Here is an 18,748-nt window from a genome sequence, read left to right as displayed (position 1 = left end):
CTTATATCTATCTCGGTCTTTTGGCTAAGATCAAGTGTAGTAGATGTTCTCATCAATTTAATAGAATCTGATGGGGCCATCAACCTATATGGTATTAAATTTATTTTTTGAGGGAGAAAGCCCATTAAGATAGCTTGGTATCTGGGCTTTCCCGCATCGCCTTTGCATTGCACTATTGCATTGGTCCGACGTAGCTCACCGAAAAAAACAAAATTGACTCGGATTTCCAATTTATTATTTCCTCCATTCATCAAATGTTATCCACATTTGTCATTTCAGTCCGTCGACAATATTTTTATCCACTTTGCTTTTTTCCTTTTTTTTAATAAGTGAACCTCAATTTACACTAACTCGGTACACTTACATTCATAAATCTAAGTGTATAAAAGTGAAACCTACATTTCACTAAATTTTGCAACTTTCTTTTCTTCATACTCTCTCTGTCCCACTCAGTGTTTTAAAAACCGGTTTGGACCGGCCGGTCGGATTGGTTTGGCCGCGAACCGGTGACCTCTCCGATCCGATTCACCATATAAAACCAGTGGAGCATTGAACCGTTTTGGACCGGGTGAACCGGCCGGTTGGACCGGAAACCGGGAACCGGTCAAACCGGTTACCAAATTTTTTTATTTTTAAAAAATGAATTAAAAATCAATTTAAAAAAAAATTACACTAAACTTTCATTTCATATTAACCCATACTTTTATTGGGCCTATGAATTTATAAACACTAGCTTAAAAAATCATTTGTGTCTTTCTTTTATAGAAGTATTCCACAAGATTGTTCTTTCATTTTTCAATGTGAGGATGAAAAGCTTATTTTATAGTCATCTTTTACAATCTTTTGCCTTTACTTTTTCAATGTGGGATGTAGTTTATTTTGTTAATATTTACTACTTCATATTATATCAACTATCAACTATATACTAATTGTATATATTTATAATTAAAAGCTATATACATATTTTATATCATAACTAAAATTAATAAATCTTAATTAACTTTCAAATAAAGTTTTAATTACTAATGCTTAGATTGAAAATAAAATAACAAGAATATATAATGGGAGAAGTGTTCATAAACATATGAATATGTATTTTTACATTACCAGTATTACTCGTTAAGAATTGGTATATATATGCTTTATCTATACTTATATATATCTCTATTATTTAAAATTAAATTATATATTGCATTAATGCTTGTTTATTTACATGTTTTGAAACCAAGTGTTTTATAATAAATATGTATTTAATTATACACTCATAGGGACGTATTCAAATCCTTTTAATATCTTTTGTCCTTTTTCCTTCTTAATTCTAGCCCACGATTTTGTCATCTGACGGTTAGATTAATGACACGTGTCATTTAATAATGCACATTTTCATTCTAATAATGCACAGCGGCTAATAATGCAACATTATAGACTAATAATGCATTGATTACAACCATCCAATTCAAGGATCCAAGGGCTGAGATTAAGAAGGAAATAGGACACTTAGGTGCAAAGGAGCCTAACACACCCCTATACTCATATATATATATATATATAAATGCTACAATAAAACGGTTCGACCGATGGTTCGACTAGTTGGACCAGTTGAACCGTGAACCAGTAGCCTCGCCGGTTCGCTCGCTGGTCCGGTTTTTAAAACATTGGTCCCATTATAAGTGGAATATTTCTAATTTAACATGACATTTATGTAGTGTTGTTATGAGTAAAATGAAGAAAAATAAAGTAAGTGAGAGGGAGAAAATAGAGAAAGTAATATTTCTATATTTAAAAATATGTTATTTAGAATGTAACATCTTAAAAAAAAAAAAAAAAGTGACATTTTAAGGAATACGTAGATATTTTATAAAAATAGGTGCTGAGTAAAATGTGATAACATTTGGTGTAAGGAGGTAGTATTGTTTAATAAGATCACATGGAAATGAGGTGGAATTGGCACCGTCACCAGATGTATATGACTATATATTTTCCATTCTCCTCCAAAATTTTGCAGTCCAAGTCTCCCAAACACAATCAATCAAATTGGACTTGATTCCGCCATTTATGCCTTCAACTGTAGTGTTAATCAGCTTCTCTGTCTACTCCATTTTGTTGTGTCAAATCTTCAAACCTAACCCTACTCTTTCCTAAACCCACAACCGCTATAATTGTTTGATTCGCAAATTATGATTCCTGTCTTCCTTTGATCTGCATTTTGAACGTTTTGCAGGATATAAGATTTAGGGGAGACTGCTGCATTTGTTGTTTCCGGTAATTTTCAATTTTCCGTCTTCAAATTTGGTTTATGTTTTTTACATTTCAATGCGATAGCTGAAATGTTGAAATGTGATTGGTCTATTTGAATTCTTCTGGAAACTTGTGCTGATAGGATTTTGCTCGAGCTTGTTTCTCCTAACAAGTTGGAAGTGGTAAAACTGTTCATCGTGAAACATTTCGGTTAATTGACCTTTGAATTTTTGTGGAAACAAGTTACTTAGTTCAATGAGTGAATTGATGCAAATTGCCTTATGTTACTCTGTTGCTTTATGTTTCAAATATTTAGGATACAAGTTGGTTATTGATGGATTTTGCATCTTCAATCATTTATTGAATGTGGCAATATATTGTAGAAATTGTGAAGATCTACTTTCTTTTCTATTCTTTTTTGGTGAAAATTGAACTTCTTTGGCTAAGTGTAAGGACAAGTAAGTTTTTTCCTCTTCCACTTTTTATATTTTCTCTGTCACATCCTTGTTTATTTTTAGCTTTTAGACTTTTGGCAGTAAAGGTCATTTACCTTTCTGTTTGTTGAGTGTGCCTTTTTCGATTACTTTCCTCCTTTTACTGTGTGATACCATTGCACAGTACTGCATATCATGTGTGAAAACTGAAAACTAAGCTTCTTGCACATTTGCACGCCTTGTTCTCTTTAATTAAGTCGATCTGTTTGTGTCAATTTTAAAGTGGTAGCAATTTATTGCTATAATAGAAGCACTCTAACTGATCAGTTGTCAGGTAGGTGTTTGTCTATAACTAATCAGTTTGTCAGGTAGGTGTTTATCAACCAGAAGAGTTTCATTAGAAAGCTGACTTTGAACTTGAATGCAAGATTAATTGTGATTTCCCTCATGGTTGTTGATAATTATTTGTTTCTTTAATGCATCTTTGTTTCTTTTCAGCCAATAGCATTCACAAAGGAATAAGTTTGTTGTCAATATTAATGAGTTATAATACCTTCCACTAGTTTGATTTCAAAGGAAGAGTAGGGATGCAATAGGGAAAGTTTGCATGGAGGAGAGGGGCATTTTAAATCTTTAAACAAGTGCTTCGCGTGTTTAATATTTTTAAGGAAATTACAAATTCTTCTTTTGGTTGTATATCTCCAAGGGAATAGACTAAGGAATAGAAACACATATTGCTCTTATTGTAGTCCTTTTCTCTGTGGGTTTGAGCTCAAGGAAGAGTATGAAAGCACGAGGCAAATATTAGATTGAGGGAGGAGTATATGCATTTTGCATATTTGAAGAGGCGAACAGTGTTTGAAAGAGTTTCAAGTTCCTTTTTTCTGTAATGACTGTGTGAAATAGGTTTAACTACTTTGTTTTGCCTAAACCTGTTGTATTTTTGGTTTCTAATGCTTTCCTGCTGATGCAGGTGCCTTGATATTCAATTGTTTTTGAAGGGCTAAGCAGAGATCTATGATTTGCCTGCAGTAGTGGCTAGTGGAAGAGCTGCTATTGAAGGGTGTATTAGCAAGTGGTTCGCCTTCATCTTTCACATGCTCATATATATTGCAGGCTCCTTCTGTTGGTGCTTGAGTGCTCATCATCATTATAACCGGCCAGTGTCATTATACCATGGACCCTTATGCTCACTTGTCTAGTTTCCAGTTGTAGTTTGGTATAACTCGAGTTCCATTCACAAGGATCCTGATTTTGTTGATATATGTGCAATAGCAAGATATGGTTTTTCGGCTGTGAATAGAGTGTGGAAAGATGGCCAATCCAGACGAGGAACAACCACAATTGCAACAAACACAGCAGACAGAGGACTACCTTTTCAAGATAGTTTTAATTGGTGATTCAGCGGTTGGAAAATCTAACTTGCTTGCAAGATTTGCTAGAGATGAGTTTCATCCTAATTCAAAGTCTACTATTGGGGTAGAATTTCAGACCCAAAAGATGACCATTAATGGAAAGGAAGTGAAGGCACAGATATGGGACACAGCTGGCCAGGAGCGGTTTAGGGCCGTGACGTCTGCATATTACAGAGGCGCAGTCGGAGCACTTCTTGTCTATGACATCAGCAGACGCCTCACTTTTGATAGCGTAGGCAGGTGGCTTAACGAACTTCACAGTAAGCAACTTGACATTTTTTATTGCTGCATTTCAATATGTTTACGAGTTCTTATATGTTGGTCGATCCGACAACTTAGTCTTGCTTGTTACAATGTTTGAATCTGAACAGCTCACTCGGACATGAATGTGGTGACGATATTGGTGGGAAACAAGTCCGATCTGAAAGAGGCTCGGGAGGTGACAACCGCGGAGGGTAGAGCCCTGGCCGAAGCACAGGATCTGTTCTTCATTGAAACGTCGGCTCTGGATTCGTCCAACGTTATTGTTGCGTTTCAGAAGGTGGTGAAGGAGATCTACAACATTTTAAGTAGGAAAGTGATGCAATCTCAAGAACTCAAAGAGAAGGATCCGGAGTGGATGGGGAATGGGAAAACAGTGGTTTTGAAGGCTGAAGATGAAAACAAGGAAACAGAAGCACAAGCTAAAAAAGGCAGCTGCTGTTCATCATGATTTCCTGCTCATTTTTCTTCAATTCTGCGAGGAAAAAAAAAATTCTACCATAATCTGTAAATGGCTTGAGATGTGCTAGAAAGTATTTCCATCAAGTATTTACCTAATTTGCTTTTCTAGTTCGTCAACTGTTTGTTATTGCACTAAACACTTACTTCCTCCGTCCGCCATTAGGAGTCTTATTCCTTGGCGGCACGGGTTTTAAGAAATGTTAAGAAAAATGAGTGGAAAAAAGTTACTGGAATAGTGGTCTCATTTGTATATATTAGTTTTAAATGAAATGTGAGTGGAATGAGTAAGGTGAAGATGGGACCATGTGACCATTTATGGTAAAAGTGAACCGGGACTCCTATTCGCGGACGGACTAAAATGGAAAATAGGACTCTTATTCGCAGACGGGGGGAGTATCTTTTACACATCAGGAGTTAAGGCTAATTGTTGTGATTAATGAAAATGGATGCTTCAACTATGAAGCAACGGAGGGAATATTTAATATAACACCTTGTACAATCTGGTTTATGGATCCCCTCTTGAAATTCCTCAGACAGCAAAGCAACATATCTGAGGTGATTGATGGCAATTCCTGGAATTCACTGGTGTTTAGGGGAAACATGCCAGTCAGAAAGCCAGGCATCTTGGAGTTTATGAACGAAACTCTTGGGTTCAAATGGGACACCGAGCTACCACTTGTACCACTCAGTTTCGAATTGGGATATCAGGTGAGGAAGCTACCACTTGTACCACTCAGATTGCATAGCGCCATGGCTTGAACAACGAGCTTCGTGTCCAATCTGTCGCCAGGAGTTCATTAGTCAGTGACTAGGCAACAACTGCAATAGTCAGAACATGTGGGGGCAAATCCGAAGCAGGAGATGGAGTTGGAATGGAGAGTGAAGGAAGACGGAGGAGGAGGTGTTTGTTCTTGTGGCCTTATCGTTCGTCTCATTCCACTCGTAACCGTGCTGAGACAGTCGAACCAAATTCAGTCCCAGACCATGAACATACCCAACATGAAGAGTACTTTTGAATATTGATCTTTATCAATTACAACAAATTCCTCATTTTTAATGAATAGCATATAAAAAATGTCATATATTGGTTGGCTAAGAACTTACTTCCATATATTTATATCCTTTGCTCAACAGAAACTATAAAAAGGAATTGAAACAGGAAGAGTAAGTAGCAGCAATAAGCTATTACAAAAACATGTAAATGCACTCTTTGGCATGATATCACAATTTGAAATCAGTAGAATGAATCTTCACCAGTATAAATTACACTTTGCATGCGAATGCACCCTTAGATTAAAAGGTAATCAAACCATTTCAAGTTCAAGAAAAAACAATTCAATAACCCCAAATTCCCAATCCGTATGCAAGCGTCAAGCAGGCCCACCAATGAACTGCGAAAGTCTACAATAGAAGATTACAACAAACCTCTATCGCTGCATCAGACTTTATATTTTGGAAGCGTGAGTGAACGATCATCCTCGGCTTGAAATGCTTCTTTTCAAGCTCCTCCTTGTGAGCTTTTTCTGCGTTCTTCATGATAGTAAGTATCTGTCATTCTATGACTCTTGTAACAGTTACTCCTCATTTCACTTTCTCTACAAGTTAAAAACACCTGATAGTGATTTTTCTGAATTGGTTTAGTTTTGCAAGTCATATCATCACCCTCGCTCAGCTTCTCATTTAACTCATTGATATCCCTCCAATCGTCCATGAAATCCTCCTGCACCTTTCGAACCGTGGCCTGCACAATTCTTCCTTCAGAGAGTTCTCTTCAGTCTCTCCGGTGATCATGCAAAACTCTTCATCCTGACCTGGTTCTACAAAAGGTCTGTGACGATCCTGAAAACCTTCCATCAATTCCAATCTAATATCATTGAGGGTTTCTTTCTTGTTCAGATGATTTTTCTGCTTAGCATATTCATGAACATCTACAGCTCTCAGTAAATGTGGCTTCTCCCTTACATGCTCGATCGCTATTTACTAGGGACCTCTGGAGAGAAGCTGCTTTTCTGGGTCCTAGACAATAAATAAATTGTAGAGGAGCAAATAACCATTCATGACTGGCACCCAAATTAACATCAAGGCCCACATGGTTTGTTACATCTACCATCACTTGTTCCGGGTTGTGCTTCCATCTCATTCTTGTCCATATGGGTATATAATAAGGACAAACAGTGATAAACAGGTTGTAGGTGTGAGAATGTCTTATCCTCTGCTAAAAATGATTGCACCTTCTTATTAACTTCAATCCAGCTGCACCCGGGCCTCTTCTTCAACCCTAGTTCCTTCATGTTCAATCTAATCTTGCGTGCTTCATCCCATTTTTTGTCAGCCGCATACATCTTTTCAAGGACGACATAAGTTGAAGGATCATTCGGATCCTTCTCAATAAGGAGATCAGCAACTTTCTCCCCTAACTCGACCTCCCCATGCACATGGCATGCAGCAAATAGTGTGCTTAGCAAGTCCACATCCTCTCTAGCATAAGAGTTCTGCTGGAGCATCTCATATGCTTCCTGCAATCTCCCACCACGGCCCAAGAGATCTATCAGGCACGAATACTCCGCAGTTGTAGGTCTGATTCCATAGCCGTGTTCCATCAAACTGAAAATTCTCAGGCCCTCATCAACCAACCCTCCGTGGCTGCAACCTGACATCAGTGCAAGGAACGTGACTCTATCAGGCCTTACACGAGCTTGGAGCATTTTGTCAAAGAGCTTCAATGCCTCGGGTGCTTGGCCGTGAGAGCCATATGCTGCAATCATTGAAGTCCATGACACTAAATCTCTTCTTGAGAGCTGGTTAAACACCGCTGCAGCTTCAGTTACAGCACCACATTTGGCATACATATCCAAAAGGGCACCCATTAGTACATCGTTGGAGCTCAAGTGACTCTCAGTGATGACCTTGTGGAACTCTCTGCCCCTTTCCAAAGCAGCCAATTGTGCACAAGCTGTTACTGCACTAGTGAGGGTGATTGCGTCCGGCCTCACACCAGCTTCCCTCATATCATCATACACGCCTAGCGCCTCAAAGTAGCAGCCTGCAGATACATAACCAGAGATCATGACATTCCAAGAAACGGTATCCGACTTACGCATCACTCCAAATACCTTTTCTGCAAGTGCAACTCTTCCACACTTGAAGTAAAAATCAATTAGTGAACCCTCAACATAGATATCATTCAATACATTGTTTCTAACAATGTAGCCATGTACGAATCTTCCATGTTGCAGTTGTGCCGATTTGGCACAGGCCACTAACAAGCTGCACATGGTGGTTGAATTAGGCCGCACTTTTCCCTCATTCATTCTAATCAAGAGTCCAATGCATGACAAACTGTCTCCAATCTGACTAAAACTTCCAATCATTGCATTCCAAGAAACTAAGCTCTTGATCTTGATCTCCTCGAAGACCTCCTTAGCCCTGTCTTTGCAGCCACATTTCCCATACATATCAACAAGAGCTGCAGCAATATAATCATCCACAACAAGCCCACTGCTCAATACTTCTTCATGTATTCGTGCCCCTCTTTCCAAATCCGACATCCTCCCACACGAAGAAATCGCAATTGTAAACGACACAGAGTCAGGCCTGAACCCAGAGCTCCTCATTCTCTCAAAATACTCCAACGCCTTCTCCCACTGCCCACTCTGATAATAACCAGAAATCACATTATTCCAGCACGCCAAATCTCTGTCAGGCATTTCGTCAAACACTTTGAGAGCAGAACCAAATACACCACACTTAGCGTACACCCTCATCAAAGAGCTAGCAATAACGACATCCGACAAAAACCCATTTTTTATCAAATGGTTATGAATCTTTTCTCCGTAATCAAGTCGTCTCAGTCCGCCACAAGCCTTCAACAAACTAGGATACGTGAATTCATTGGGGTTTAAATAAGGGAATTTGAGCAAACTCCGAAACAATGAGAGCGCGTCGGGAAACATGGAGCTCTTTGCGTATGCCGACATCAAACCGTTCCATAATGTGATATCTAAAGGGTTTTCGATGCTCCGGAAAACCGAATTTGCACATCGATATGCGCCGCACAAGATGTATAGATTGATGATTTTTTTGCACAAGGCTGTGTTGCTCTGTAACCCAAAAATGATAGCTTTTTGGTGAACAAGTTTGGTTTGGTTTAATGACTTGGCATTGCTCAATAGATGTATTAATCTTGCCGAGATGTTGTCCATAAGAAATTGAATCGAAAGATTGAGCTTACAACAGTATTGGCTAATGTCTCCTAATTTACAGAAAGATTGGGGAAGAAGAAGACACTCCTATTAAATTCTATTGGGCCTATGTTTGTTGGAATGATTTCTTTATGAGAATAAAATAAGCCCAACTCATTTACTATGTGAGCCTGGGTTGGGCCTGAATTTATAGTAACAAACTCAGCCCGTATTGTTTGGTTTGTTAGACAAGATAATGGTGAGAAACAATATACTATAATAAGTTAAAATGAGGTATGATTATTATTAAATTAGTTACATGCGTGAGGAGAGAAGAATGATCATGAGATGCAATCTAATCTTATCATTGTGGGGCAGACTAAGATACATTGTCACCAACGGACTTTTGAGAAAACATCCGGATAAGAGACATAGCAGTAATTGATAAGAATAAACATGACATTTAGTCATAAAAACACTGTAACCAAACTGGCCCTTATATGCTAAGATAAAGGTCACTCAAATGAAAAGTCCATGTGACCATGTGGAAAATCCCAAACAAACAATCAATATACATTACATACACACTTACATACACACTCCGCCAATTGGTTCTTGTGAATTTTAAGCGTATAAAACATTAGGTTCTTGTGATTTGCTTTGACAATAACTTTGATGTAGGAAGGGAATGGATATAACATATTTAATGTTCAAATAATTCCATAAAAAATTAAATGTTTAAACAATCTCATGTGCCGGACACGAACCCAAACCTTAACTCTGATACCACTTAATTAGATAAGCGACTGCATTTTAATTTTATATAATAGTACCTCAATTTTGTTAGAAGAATGCATGTGTATGTGTATGGAGTTACATATTTGAATTAAAACAATATACCACATATAAACTTATACTAGTATTATTTTCTAAATGCTTATTTTGACTTTTGATTGTAAAACATTGGTACTTTATTATTGAATTTTGATAGTAATTCATTGGTACTTTATTATTGAAAAGGATAATTCATTGTAACTTTGACAGAAGCTATAAGGATAAAATCGAATAGGCATAAGTTGGGAAGAAGAAAAACGTGAAGGTGGACCACAATTTTCTTGTATTGGGCTATGCATTGAACTGTAGTATAAAATTTGCTTCAAATGTTACAATAAGAATAATCCGAGCATCCACTGTAGGTGGACACTTTTTGGTGGACAATTTTTTTTTTTTTTGTCCATAGCCCCATTTTATTTGTCCACAGCCATAAAAAAAAGTGTTCGCAGCAATAGTGGACACTTTTTGGTGGACAAATTTCACTTTATTTTAGTTGTTGTATTTTTTAATTCAATTAACAATTAAAATTATCGGACTATAATTAGACAAAAACGGCTAGTGCAATAAAATTAAAATTGAAAACTAAATTTTCATCGGATTAAAGTGAGGGGAAAATTACAACGAAAATTTGATCTACGGAAAATCACACATGTTCTTCACGCTACGCCGCCTCCCCTACGTGCCCAGATCTCTTCAATCAAATCGACCTGGAGTTGGTCATGTGCTGTGCTCCTGCGTATATCAGCGAAACGTTGGATCAGATATTCATTACTACGTGGTACACCCATCTGTATCGGCGCGGAGGCAACGCCGTGACTTGTACTTGCACCATCTTCCGGCGCCCAACGTTCTGCAGCAAATCCTTCATCTTCTATTATCATATTGTGCAATATGATACATGCTACCATAATATCCGCGACATCATCTTCGTGCCACACTCGTGCCGGGCAGCGTAGAATGGCCCATCGCGCTTGGAGCACACTAAAAGCTCGCTCAACATCTTTCCTAGCGGCCTCTTGTTTTCGCGCAAAATATTGTCTCTTCGCTCCAGCCGGTTGGCGAAGTGTCTTGACGAATACGGGCCAACGAGGGTATATTCCAAATAGTATCCCCTGCGATACTGCGTGCCATTTGCTACAAAACTGATCTGCGGACCCTCTCCCCGGCACTCATCATTGAAGATAGGCGACGACTGCAGAACGTTGATGTCGTTGTTCGAACCTGCAACACCGAAATACGCATGCCAGATCCGCAAACGGTAGTCAGCAACGGCTTCGAGGATCATCGACGGATGTTTCTGCTTGAAACCGGTAGTGAACTGGCCTTTCCACGCCACCGGGCAGTTTTTCCACTCCCAATGCATGCAATCAATGCTACCCATCATGCCTGGGAAATTGTGCACCGCACCGTGCATATCTAGCAGTCTCTGGCACTCATCAGGGGTTGGCTTTCGTAGGAACTCCGGACCAAAGACTTCTCGAATGCCCTTACAAAACTGCCGGAGCACAGTTAGACTAGTCGTCTCACCCATCTGTAGGTATTCGTCGAACATATCAGCCGGTCCGGCATAGGCAAGCTGCCTAATTGCAGAGGTGCATTTCTGCAAAGTAGACAGCCCGATCCGGCCAGTGCAATCACTCCGGAGCGTGAAGCACTCGAACCGGTCCGCCAATGTCGTCGCTATATGGGTAAAGAGCGGTCGCGACATTCTGAAATGCCGACGAAAAATCTCAGCCGGGTAACGAGGGTCAGCGCTAAAGTAGTCGGCCATAAGCCGCTCAGCCGCTCCGACATGGTCCCGTGGGATTGTCCGACGATGACGAATCTCACGAGGGATCGCCGCCGCCGCTTCCTCCTCGTCGGCCTCCCTCTGCACCTCTTGAATCAAAGAATCCCATGCTTGATTCCACAAATCATCCATAATCGAAATGTTTTTAGAGATAGAAAATTTGGATAGAAAGTGAAGATGTGTGTGGAGAGAAGATGAAAATGGGAGGAATATTTATAAAAAAACCTTTATAAATTCGAAATTAAAAAAAAATATATATATATATATTAAAACCGGCGACCGCCGCGCCGGCGTCGCCGCACAATAGATAGGCGCGGCGGCCACCGCGCTTCTCTCTCCATCGCCCTGTCCTCGTCGCAAACGCGGCGAATGCCCGTCCGCCCCCGAAAATTCGTCCGCAGCTAAGCCGCGATGGGGGCGGCCAGCGCGCCGCCCCTATAGTGGATGCTCTTAGCTTGAACTAGTTATAAATTGTGCAAACTTTTGTTTAGAGTATCTCCAATGATCGGCTAGCGACCGGCTAGCCGAACCATTGGAGGCGGCCAACTCGAAATCGGCGAGCGGACCGAAGTGGGCTGGTCGATCGCTTGGCGCCGGCCGATCGGCCAGCGCCGATTTTTTTTTTTTTTTAATTTAAAAAAAACCTATATAAACGCGATTTTCGTTTCATTTTCATTTGCACCACTTGTTTTAACGAGTTTTCTCTCTCTCTAACTTTCGTACAAGAGCATCATCGAGCGATGGATCACAACAACGAGTCCAGTCCGGCGACGCCGGGTGGCCGAAGAAGCAGAGGCCGAACTATACCGGCGACTACGGCGGCAGCAGTGGCGGATCCCACGACCTCCCCGGATGCCGAGGAGTTTCCATCCCCTCCTTCATTTGCTGGTCGCCCTCGCCCGGTTGGACGTAAACGGCGCGCGGGCTGCGAGGGCGGATCCCCCCTATCGCCCCGCGAGGTCCAGTCCTCCGCCCCTCCCACCCGCCCCACTCGAGTACACTCTCCATTCGCGTAACCATACGCGGGATCAGATGTACAAGGTCTTCCAAGATTGGAGGACCGCCACTGACCCCACGGAGAAGATGTTTCTTCACTCGATGCTCGAGAGCATGCGGGTTGATTTGGAAATCGCGAGGGCACGGCTAGCGGGTTCCGACGTGGGCTCAGATACCACGGGTGGCGGCAGCGGCGGCGGCGGCGGCGACGGCGAGGACGGTGGCGACGGCGACGGCGATGAGGAGTAGAGAGTGGCGGGTCTCGTGTGTGGAAGCCCTTTTTTTTTAAAAAAAAAATCATGTACTTTTTTTCAAAAATCTTTGTACTTTTTTTAATGGAATGGATTAATTTTCCCGTATATGTCTCGTAAATTTAATTCCGTATTTTAGTCGTAATTTTAATTCCGTAAATGTAGTATATTTTGAATTATTTTTATTATGGCTGGCCTAAATCTAATGTGGCAGGTAGATTTTTTAGTGTTGCTGACGTGGCAGGGGAGAGAATGGCTAGCCTATTGCTGATCTATATACCATTGGAGATGCTCTTATAAATTTAGGGGAATCGAAAATATAGGGCTATAGATGGTTCTAAACAAAATTGTTGACTCATATTTCGACGCAGAAGAATTAAAAAATGATTATTTCTTCAAGGAATAGTGAGCAGAGAATTATTTATGTATAACCAAGAAGGTGAATACACCCTTAGTTCCCATCCCACCTTCAAATATATCTTTTATTTCAATAGTAGGAGTAGTATTTTGTATGTTCACTACTAAATACGACTATTCCACTACTATTCGAATCTCTGACTTATTTTTTGACCAAAAGTCGAATCTCCCAAACACAATCCATCAAATTGGACTTGATATGCCTCTTCCACTCTAGTAGTGTTATTCAGCTTCTCTCTCTACTCAATTTTGCTGTGCCAGATCTTCAAACCTAACCCTACTCTTTCCCAAATAGTAATTGTTTGATTCGCAAATTAGCATTTTTGTCTTCCTTTGATCTGCATTTTGAATGCTCCTGATATAACATTGAGGGACACTGCTTCCGGTATATCTCAATTTTCAATTTTCCGTCTTCAATTTTGGTTTATGTTTTTTACATTTCAACTATTTGAATCTTTTTTCTGGGGGAAATAGATGAAGGAAACGGATTTTGCTCAACCTTGTTTACTATTTAGGATACAAGTTGGTTATTGATGGATTCTGCATCTTCAATCATTTATTGAATGTGGCAATATATTGTAGAAATTGTGAAGATCTACTTTCTTTTCTACTCTTTTTTGGTGAAAATTCAACTTCTTTGGATAAGTGTAAGGACAAGTTTTTATATTTTCTCTGGAACATCCTGGTTTATTTTTTACTTTTAGATTTTTGGCAGTAAAGGTCTTTTACCTTTCTGTTTGTTGAGTGTGCCGTTTTAATTCCTTTCCTCCTTTTATCATGTGTGAAAATCAAGCTTCTTGCAACTTTGTATGCCTTGTTTACTTGAACTAAGTCGATCTGTTTGTGTCAATATTAAAGTGGTAGCAATTTATTGCTATGATAGAATTTTAGAACACATTAGTCCATAACTGATCAGTGTCAGTTAGGTGTTTGTCTATAACTAATCAGTTTGTCAGTTAGGTGTTTGTCAACCAGAAGAGTTTCATTAGAAAGCTGACTTTGAACTTGAGCCACAAGATTAATTTTGATTTCACTTAAGGGTGTTGATACTTACTCGTTTCTTTTATGCGTCTTTTCAGTCGATAACATTCAGAAAGGGTTAAGTTTGTTGTCAATATTAATGAATTACAATATCTTCCACTCGTTTGATTTCAAAGGTAGAGTAGGGATGTATTAGGGAAAATTTGCATGAAGGAGAGGGACATTTTACATTTTTAAACAAGCTCTTCACATGTTTAACATATTAAGGAAATTACAAATTTCTCTTTTGGCAATATATCTCCAAACTAAGTATGCAAATTTTCGTTAGAGATGCGTGGAAGAATTAGAAACACCTATTTTTCTAATTGTAGTCCTTTGCTTTGCGGGTTTGAGTTCAAGGTAGAGGAGGAGGAAAACACAACTACACAAGGCAAATATTAGATTGAGGGAGGAATATAGTAATTTTTCATATTTGAAGAGGCACTCGGAACAGGAATCCAATATAAATGATGAAGTGTTTGAAAAAGTTTTCGAGTTATTTTTTCTGCAATGATAATGATTGTCTGAAAATAGGTTTATGTACTTTGTTTTGCCTAAAACTATTGTAATTTTGGTTTCTAATGCTTGCCTGGTAATGCAGGTGCCTTGACATTCAATTGTTCCTGAACGGCTAAACAGAGATCTACGATTTGCCTGCAGTAGTGGCTTGTGGAAGAGCTGCTATTGAAGGTTGGAGTATCAAGTGGTTCGTCTTCATTTTTCACATGCATATATAAATTGCAGGCTCCTTCCATTGGCGCGTGAGTGCTGGCTCATCGTCATAATAACCGACCAGCGTCATAATACTTCCTCCATGGGACCCTTATGCTCATTTGTCTAGTTTCTAGTTGTAGTTAGGTATTTCTCGAGTTCCATTCATAAGGATCCTGCTTTTGTTGATATATATGGTTTTTTGGCTGTGAATAGAGTGTGGAAAGATGGCCAATCCAGACGAGGAACAACCACAATCGCAGCGTTCCTAAATTAGACGGGCTGCTGTATTGCGGCGTCTGACATTCAAAGAAGAAGAAGAAAGCAAAAAAGGTAGAAAATTTGCAGTCTTTCACGCTGTGCATTCCATTCGATAGCTATGTCGGAAAATCCGGTGCAACTTCTGTTAAAAGGAGTAGGCAGAGTTTCAGAGTGCATTCAGACGAATCTCTCTCGCTTATTCCCGTGCCCAGATGATCCTTCATCCTCGCAACCCAGAAACAAGACCCCTCTTTTAACGCTCTCCACACCCAATCACACTCGCCAACCCGCCGAAATTCTCAACAAGGGAAAAGCATCAGGCCCAACAACTAAAGAAGAACTTGGAAGAGCTACATGGACTTTTCTCCACACTCTAGCTGCTCAGTACCCGGATAAGCCGACCAGGCAACAGAAGAAAGATGTCAAAGAACTGATGGAGATATTATCTCGCATGTATCCTTGTAAGGAATGTGCAGATCACTTTAAAGAAGTTATAAGAGCGAACCCTGTAATGGCTGGATCGCATGATGAGTTCTCCCAATGGTTATGCTATGCGCATAACGTTGTTAATAGAAGCCTAGGCAAGGTTGTGTTTCCATGTGAACGAGTTGATGCTCGGTGGGGGAAGCTAGAATGCGAGCAGCGCGCATGTGACCTGCAAGGGACCACCATGGATTTCAGCAATGAAGCAAAATGAAGGTCGAGTGTTATAAATATTGCTACTGAATCTTGTAGCCTTAAATCAATGAGGAGTAACATTATTGGTGGTGCAAGCTATTCATTGATGTTGTTTAATGTCGATCAAAGAAATGCAAAAATATCAATCCATTCCTTTGTCATGTACTCCCTGTCTTATAAAAGATGTCTCACTTTCAAAAAAAAAAAAAAAAAAAACCACAATCGCAGCACACACAGCAGACAGATGATTACCTTTTCAAGATAGTTCTGATTGGTGATTCAGCGGTTGGTAAATCTAAAACTTGCTCGCAAGATTTGCTCGAGATGAGTTTCACCCTAATTCAAAGTCTACCATTGGGGTAGAAATCCAGACCCAAAAGATGACCATTAATGGGAAGGAAGTGAAGGCACAGATATGGGACACGGCCGGCCAGGAGCGGTTTAGGGCTGTGACGTCTGCGTATTACAGAGGTGTGGTCGGAGCACTTCTTGTCTATGACATCAGCCGACGCCTCACTTTTGATAGCGTTGGCAGGTGGCTTAACGAACTTCACAGTAAGCAACTTGACATTTTATTGCTGTATTTCAAATTGTTTACGAGTTCTTATATGTTGGTTGATCCGACAACTAAGTCTTGCTTGTTTCAATGTTTGAATCTGAACAGCTCACTCAGACATGAATGTGGTGACGATATTGGTGGGAAACAAGTCCGATCTGAAAGAGGCTCGGGTAGAGCCCTGGCCGAAGCACAGGATCTGTTCTTCATTGAAACGTCGGCTCTGGATTCGTCCAACGTTAATGTTGCGTTTCAGAAGGTGGTGAAGGAGATCTACAACATTTTAAGTAGGAAAGTGATGCAATCTCAAGAACTCAAAGAGAAGGATCCGGAGTGGATGGGGAATGGGAAAACAGTGGTTTTGAAGGCTGAAGATGAAAACAAGAAGGAAACAAAAGCACAAGCTAAAAAAGGCAGTTGCTGTTCATCATTATTTCCTTATCATTTTTCTTCAATTCTTGAGGGAAAAAAAATATATTTTTCTACCATAATCTGTAAATGAGTTGGAAATGTGTTAGAAAGTTTTTCCATCAAGTGTTTGCCTAATTTACTTTTCTAGTCCCTCAACTGTTTGTTATTACACTAATTGGTGTGATTAATGTAAAATGGATGCTTCTTTACAGTAAGATTCACTTTTCAAAACTGTTTCCTACTTTTCGAACTTGTATAATTTTAGAAAAAATTACTAGGACTACTACTGAAATTTCAACTACCTTTTTGCCTTATCGTTTTTGCAAGTCTTTTAATCTATTTTCTCTTATTTACTGGAAGATGCCATATTTTTAAATAATTAATAGTCCAAATAGAATTAATGCTCAAATAGCTTATGGGTATTTGGTAGATACTGATAATTATATAGTTTAAATAGGGATTAAATCCTGTTCGCTCACTTAAAAAAACTATTCATGATCTTAGATTCTTAAATAGTTAGGACAATTTCACGCCTTACGCTAAATCTTTATGGATAAAAGTTTGTGGGAACAAAGAATCTTGAAATAAAAAGAAATTAAAAAGCATAACAGAATAAAGTTTAAAGAATGATAAAAATAGAGGATGGAGAAATCCATATCACGAAAAAACAAAATATTGTTAAAATAATTCATATACTCTCTCCCCCCTTCACAAAAAGATAATCTCATTTTACTATTTTAGCACATCCCATAAAATTAGCTCACTTTCTATATTCTAAACCTTTTTTTCCACACATTAACAATCCTAATAAAATAGGTCTAATTATCCATTAATTTTACTTCAATTATTTTTTCCCCCTCTCTCATATTTTCAATTTGGCATTGTTAATCCGAAAATTCCTATTTTAAGGGAACAAATATTAGTTATTGCTCGTGTTGCTTGCTTACGAAACCTTTATGCTAGATTTGGTGGTTTTTGCCTATAATATTAGGTTAGGAATTAGGATATTATTCCAAACATGATATTCATCATCCATTTCCACCAATTTAGTGCAGGTGTGTACATGCACTAAATTTCTTTTTTTAACAATAAAAACAAGATATTTCTAGAGATTAGAGTGCTACATCTATGGAGTCTATCACACATTAATTAATTAAACCTAATATCTTACGACTTTTTTCTATTACATAGTAGTAACATAATTTCACATTGCTACCATAATACCATTGAGATAATTTACTACATACATCAAACATAACATTATCACTTTAAACTATACAAAATATTGAAGTACTCCATCAAATCTTAATCTCACATTGTCAAGAAAAATGGGTACAAAAACTTAAACAAGAAAAAGAAGAGTATAGAGAGAGAGCACTATAAGCGGAGGAATGGAAGACGAAGCAACGTCCGGGGAAGAAGAAAACGTTATATTAGTAACGGCTTAGCCAAGCGAATCCAAGTGTTGTAGAAGAGACTTACAGCACAAAAATGATAGCAAAAGTCTACACAAAAGAATGGAGGCTTCTCAGCTCAATCACAGTATACTTTCTTTTTCTTGAGTATTCTGCAACTCCATTGCACATTCTCAAACAAATTACCAAAAACAAAAAAAAGCCTATATTCGAAAGCTCGAGTTCAAACCTTACATAAAAATCTCCTTCACTTGTCTAGAACAATGTCATTCTAGGCTCAATGATCCTCTCTTTTTGTTCCACTTGTATATATGGCCTCTACAATCTTTATGTATCCATACCGTAATATGTCCTAGGCTGCAATCCCTGCTTTCAACGAACGCGTTAACATAATATAAGAAGAGGAGAGGATAGAGAT

The 18,748-nt window shown here is 39.0% G+C and overlaps 4 protein-coding genes, 1 long non-coding RNA gene, 1 other non-coding gene and 1 pseudogene across 8 annotated transcripts; 4 read left to right on the top strand and 3 right to left on the bottom strand.

Moving 5' to 3' along the window:
* Window positions 1–3: 3 nt before the first annotated feature.
* On the top strand, window positions 4–199 carry LOC125202883. Its single transcript, XR_007173219.1, has one exon. It is a non-coding gene; the product is annotated as a U2 spliceosomal RNA (small nuclear RNA).
* A 1,755-nt stretch (window positions 200–1,954) lies between these two features.
* LOC125215171 (ras-related protein RABA5a-like) lies at window positions 1,955–4,918 on the top strand. Its single transcript, XM_048116510.1, has 3 exons — window positions 1,955–2,262; window positions 3,646–4,347; window positions 4,459–4,918. The coding sequence occupies exons 2-3, from the start codon at window positions 3,987–3,989 to the stop codon at window positions 4,797–4,799; spliced, it is 702 nt and encodes a 233-aa protein (XP_047972467.1). The 5' UTR covers window positions 1,955–2,262; window positions 3,646–3,986; the 3' UTR covers window positions 4,800–4,918.
* A 1,325-nt stretch (window positions 4,919–6,243) lies between these two features.
* On the bottom strand, window positions 6,244–9,015 carry LOC125215154 (pentatricopeptide repeat-containing protein At5g27110). The gene is made up of 2 exons (XM_048116488.1): window positions 6,423–9,015; window positions 6,244–6,340 (listed from the first exon to the last, which is right to left on the bottom strand). Exon 1 carries the CDS (start codon window positions 9,010–9,012, stop codon window positions 6,889–6,891), a length of 2,124 nt encoding a protein of 707 aa, XP_047972445.1. The 5' UTR covers window positions 9,013–9,015; the 3' UTR covers window positions 6,244–6,340; window positions 6,423–6,888.
* A 1,466-nt stretch (window positions 9,016–10,481) lies between these two features.
* On the bottom strand, window positions 10,482–11,746 carry LOC125187837. The gene is made up of 3 exons (XM_048084488.1): window positions 11,134–11,746; window positions 10,731–11,046; window positions 10,482–10,557 (listed from the first exon to the last, which is right to left on the bottom strand). The coding sequence occupies exons 1-3, from the start codon at window positions 11,744–11,746 to the stop codon at window positions 10,482–10,484; spliced, it is 1,005 nt and encodes a 334-aa protein (XP_047940445.1).
* Window positions 11,747–13,500: 1,754 nt separating this feature from the next.
* On the top strand, window positions 13,501–16,113 carry LOC125215180 (FAD-linked sulfhydryl oxidase ERV1-like). 3 transcript variants are annotated; one of them, XM_048116539.1, is made up of 3 exons: window positions 13,501–13,663; window positions 14,900–14,988; window positions 15,226–16,113. In XM_048116539.1, the coding sequence occupies exon 3, from the start codon at window positions 15,389–15,391 to the stop codon at window positions 15,965–15,967; it is 579 nt and encodes a 192-aa protein (XP_047972496.1). In that variant the 5' UTR covers window positions 13,501–13,663; window positions 14,900–14,988; window positions 15,226–15,388; the 3' UTR covers window positions 15,968–16,113. The 3 variants fall into 3 exon arrangements, with proteins under 3 accessions (XP_047972496.1, XP_047972479.1, XP_047972488.1); XM_048116522.1 differs by having other exon boundaries at window positions 14,900–15,004; XM_048116531.1 differs by having other exon boundaries at window positions 14,900–15,156.
* An 18-nt stretch (window positions 16,114–16,131) lies between these two features.
* Window positions 16,132–17,038, top strand: LOC125215163 (annotated as a pseudogene).
* A 1,286-nt stretch (window positions 17,039–18,324) lies between these two features.
* On the bottom strand, window positions 18,325–18,742 carry LOC125201821. Its single transcript, XR_007172985.1, has 2 exons — window positions 18,560–18,742; window positions 18,325–18,482 (listed from the first exon to the last, which is right to left on the bottom strand). It is a non-coding gene; the product is annotated as an uncharacterized LOC125201821 (long non-coding RNA).
* Between the last annotated feature and the right edge of the window lie 6 nt (window positions 18,743–18,748).

This window comes from Salvia hispanica, chromosome 1 (genome assembly GCF_023119035.1).
Source record: "Salvia hispanica cultivar TCC Black 2014 chromosome 1, UniMelb_Shisp_WGS_1.0, whole genome shotgun sequence".
In the NCBI taxonomy this organism is placed as follows: domain Eukaryota; kingdom Viridiplantae; phylum Streptophyta; class Magnoliopsida; order Lamiales; family Lamiaceae; genus Salvia; species Salvia hispanica.
The sequence above is the reverse complement of the archived record's forward strand: the minus strand, read 5'-3'. Positions and strand labels throughout refer to the sequence as shown.

What these genes read in the sequence shown, in the direction of transcription:
- LOC125187837 (XM_048084488.1), bottom strand. Translation starts at nt 11,746, where the DNA reads ATGGATGATTTGTGGAATCAAGCATGGGATTCTTTGATTCAAGAGGTG. An exon ending in GAAAGGCCAGTTCACTACCG is followed by an intron (nt 11,047 to 11,133) that starts GTTTCAAGCAGA and finishes TCGGTGTTGCAG; the next exon opens with GTTCGAACAACGACATCAAC. An exon ending in ATGATGTCGCGGATATTATG is followed by an intron (nt 10,558 to 10,730) that starts GTAGCATGTATC and finishes TGATATACGCAG; the next exon opens with GAGCACAGCACATGACCAAC.
- LOC125215180 (XM_048116539.1), top strand. Translation starts at nt 15,389, where the DNA reads ATGTCGGAAAATCCGGTGCAACTTCTGTTAAAAGGAGTAGGCAGAGTT.
- LOC125215171 (XM_048116510.1), top strand. Translation starts at nt 3,987, where the DNA reads ATGGCCAATCCAGACGAGGAACAACCACAATTGCAACAAACACAGCAG. An exon ending in GTGGCTTAACGAACTTCACA is followed by an intron (nt 4,348 to 4,458) that starts GTAAGCAACTTG and finishes GAATCTGAACAG; the next exon opens with CTCACTCGGACATGAATGTG.
- LOC125215154 (XM_048116488.1), bottom strand. Translation starts at nt 9,012, where the DNA reads ATGGACAACATCTCGGCAAGATTAATACATCTATTGAGCAATGCCAAG.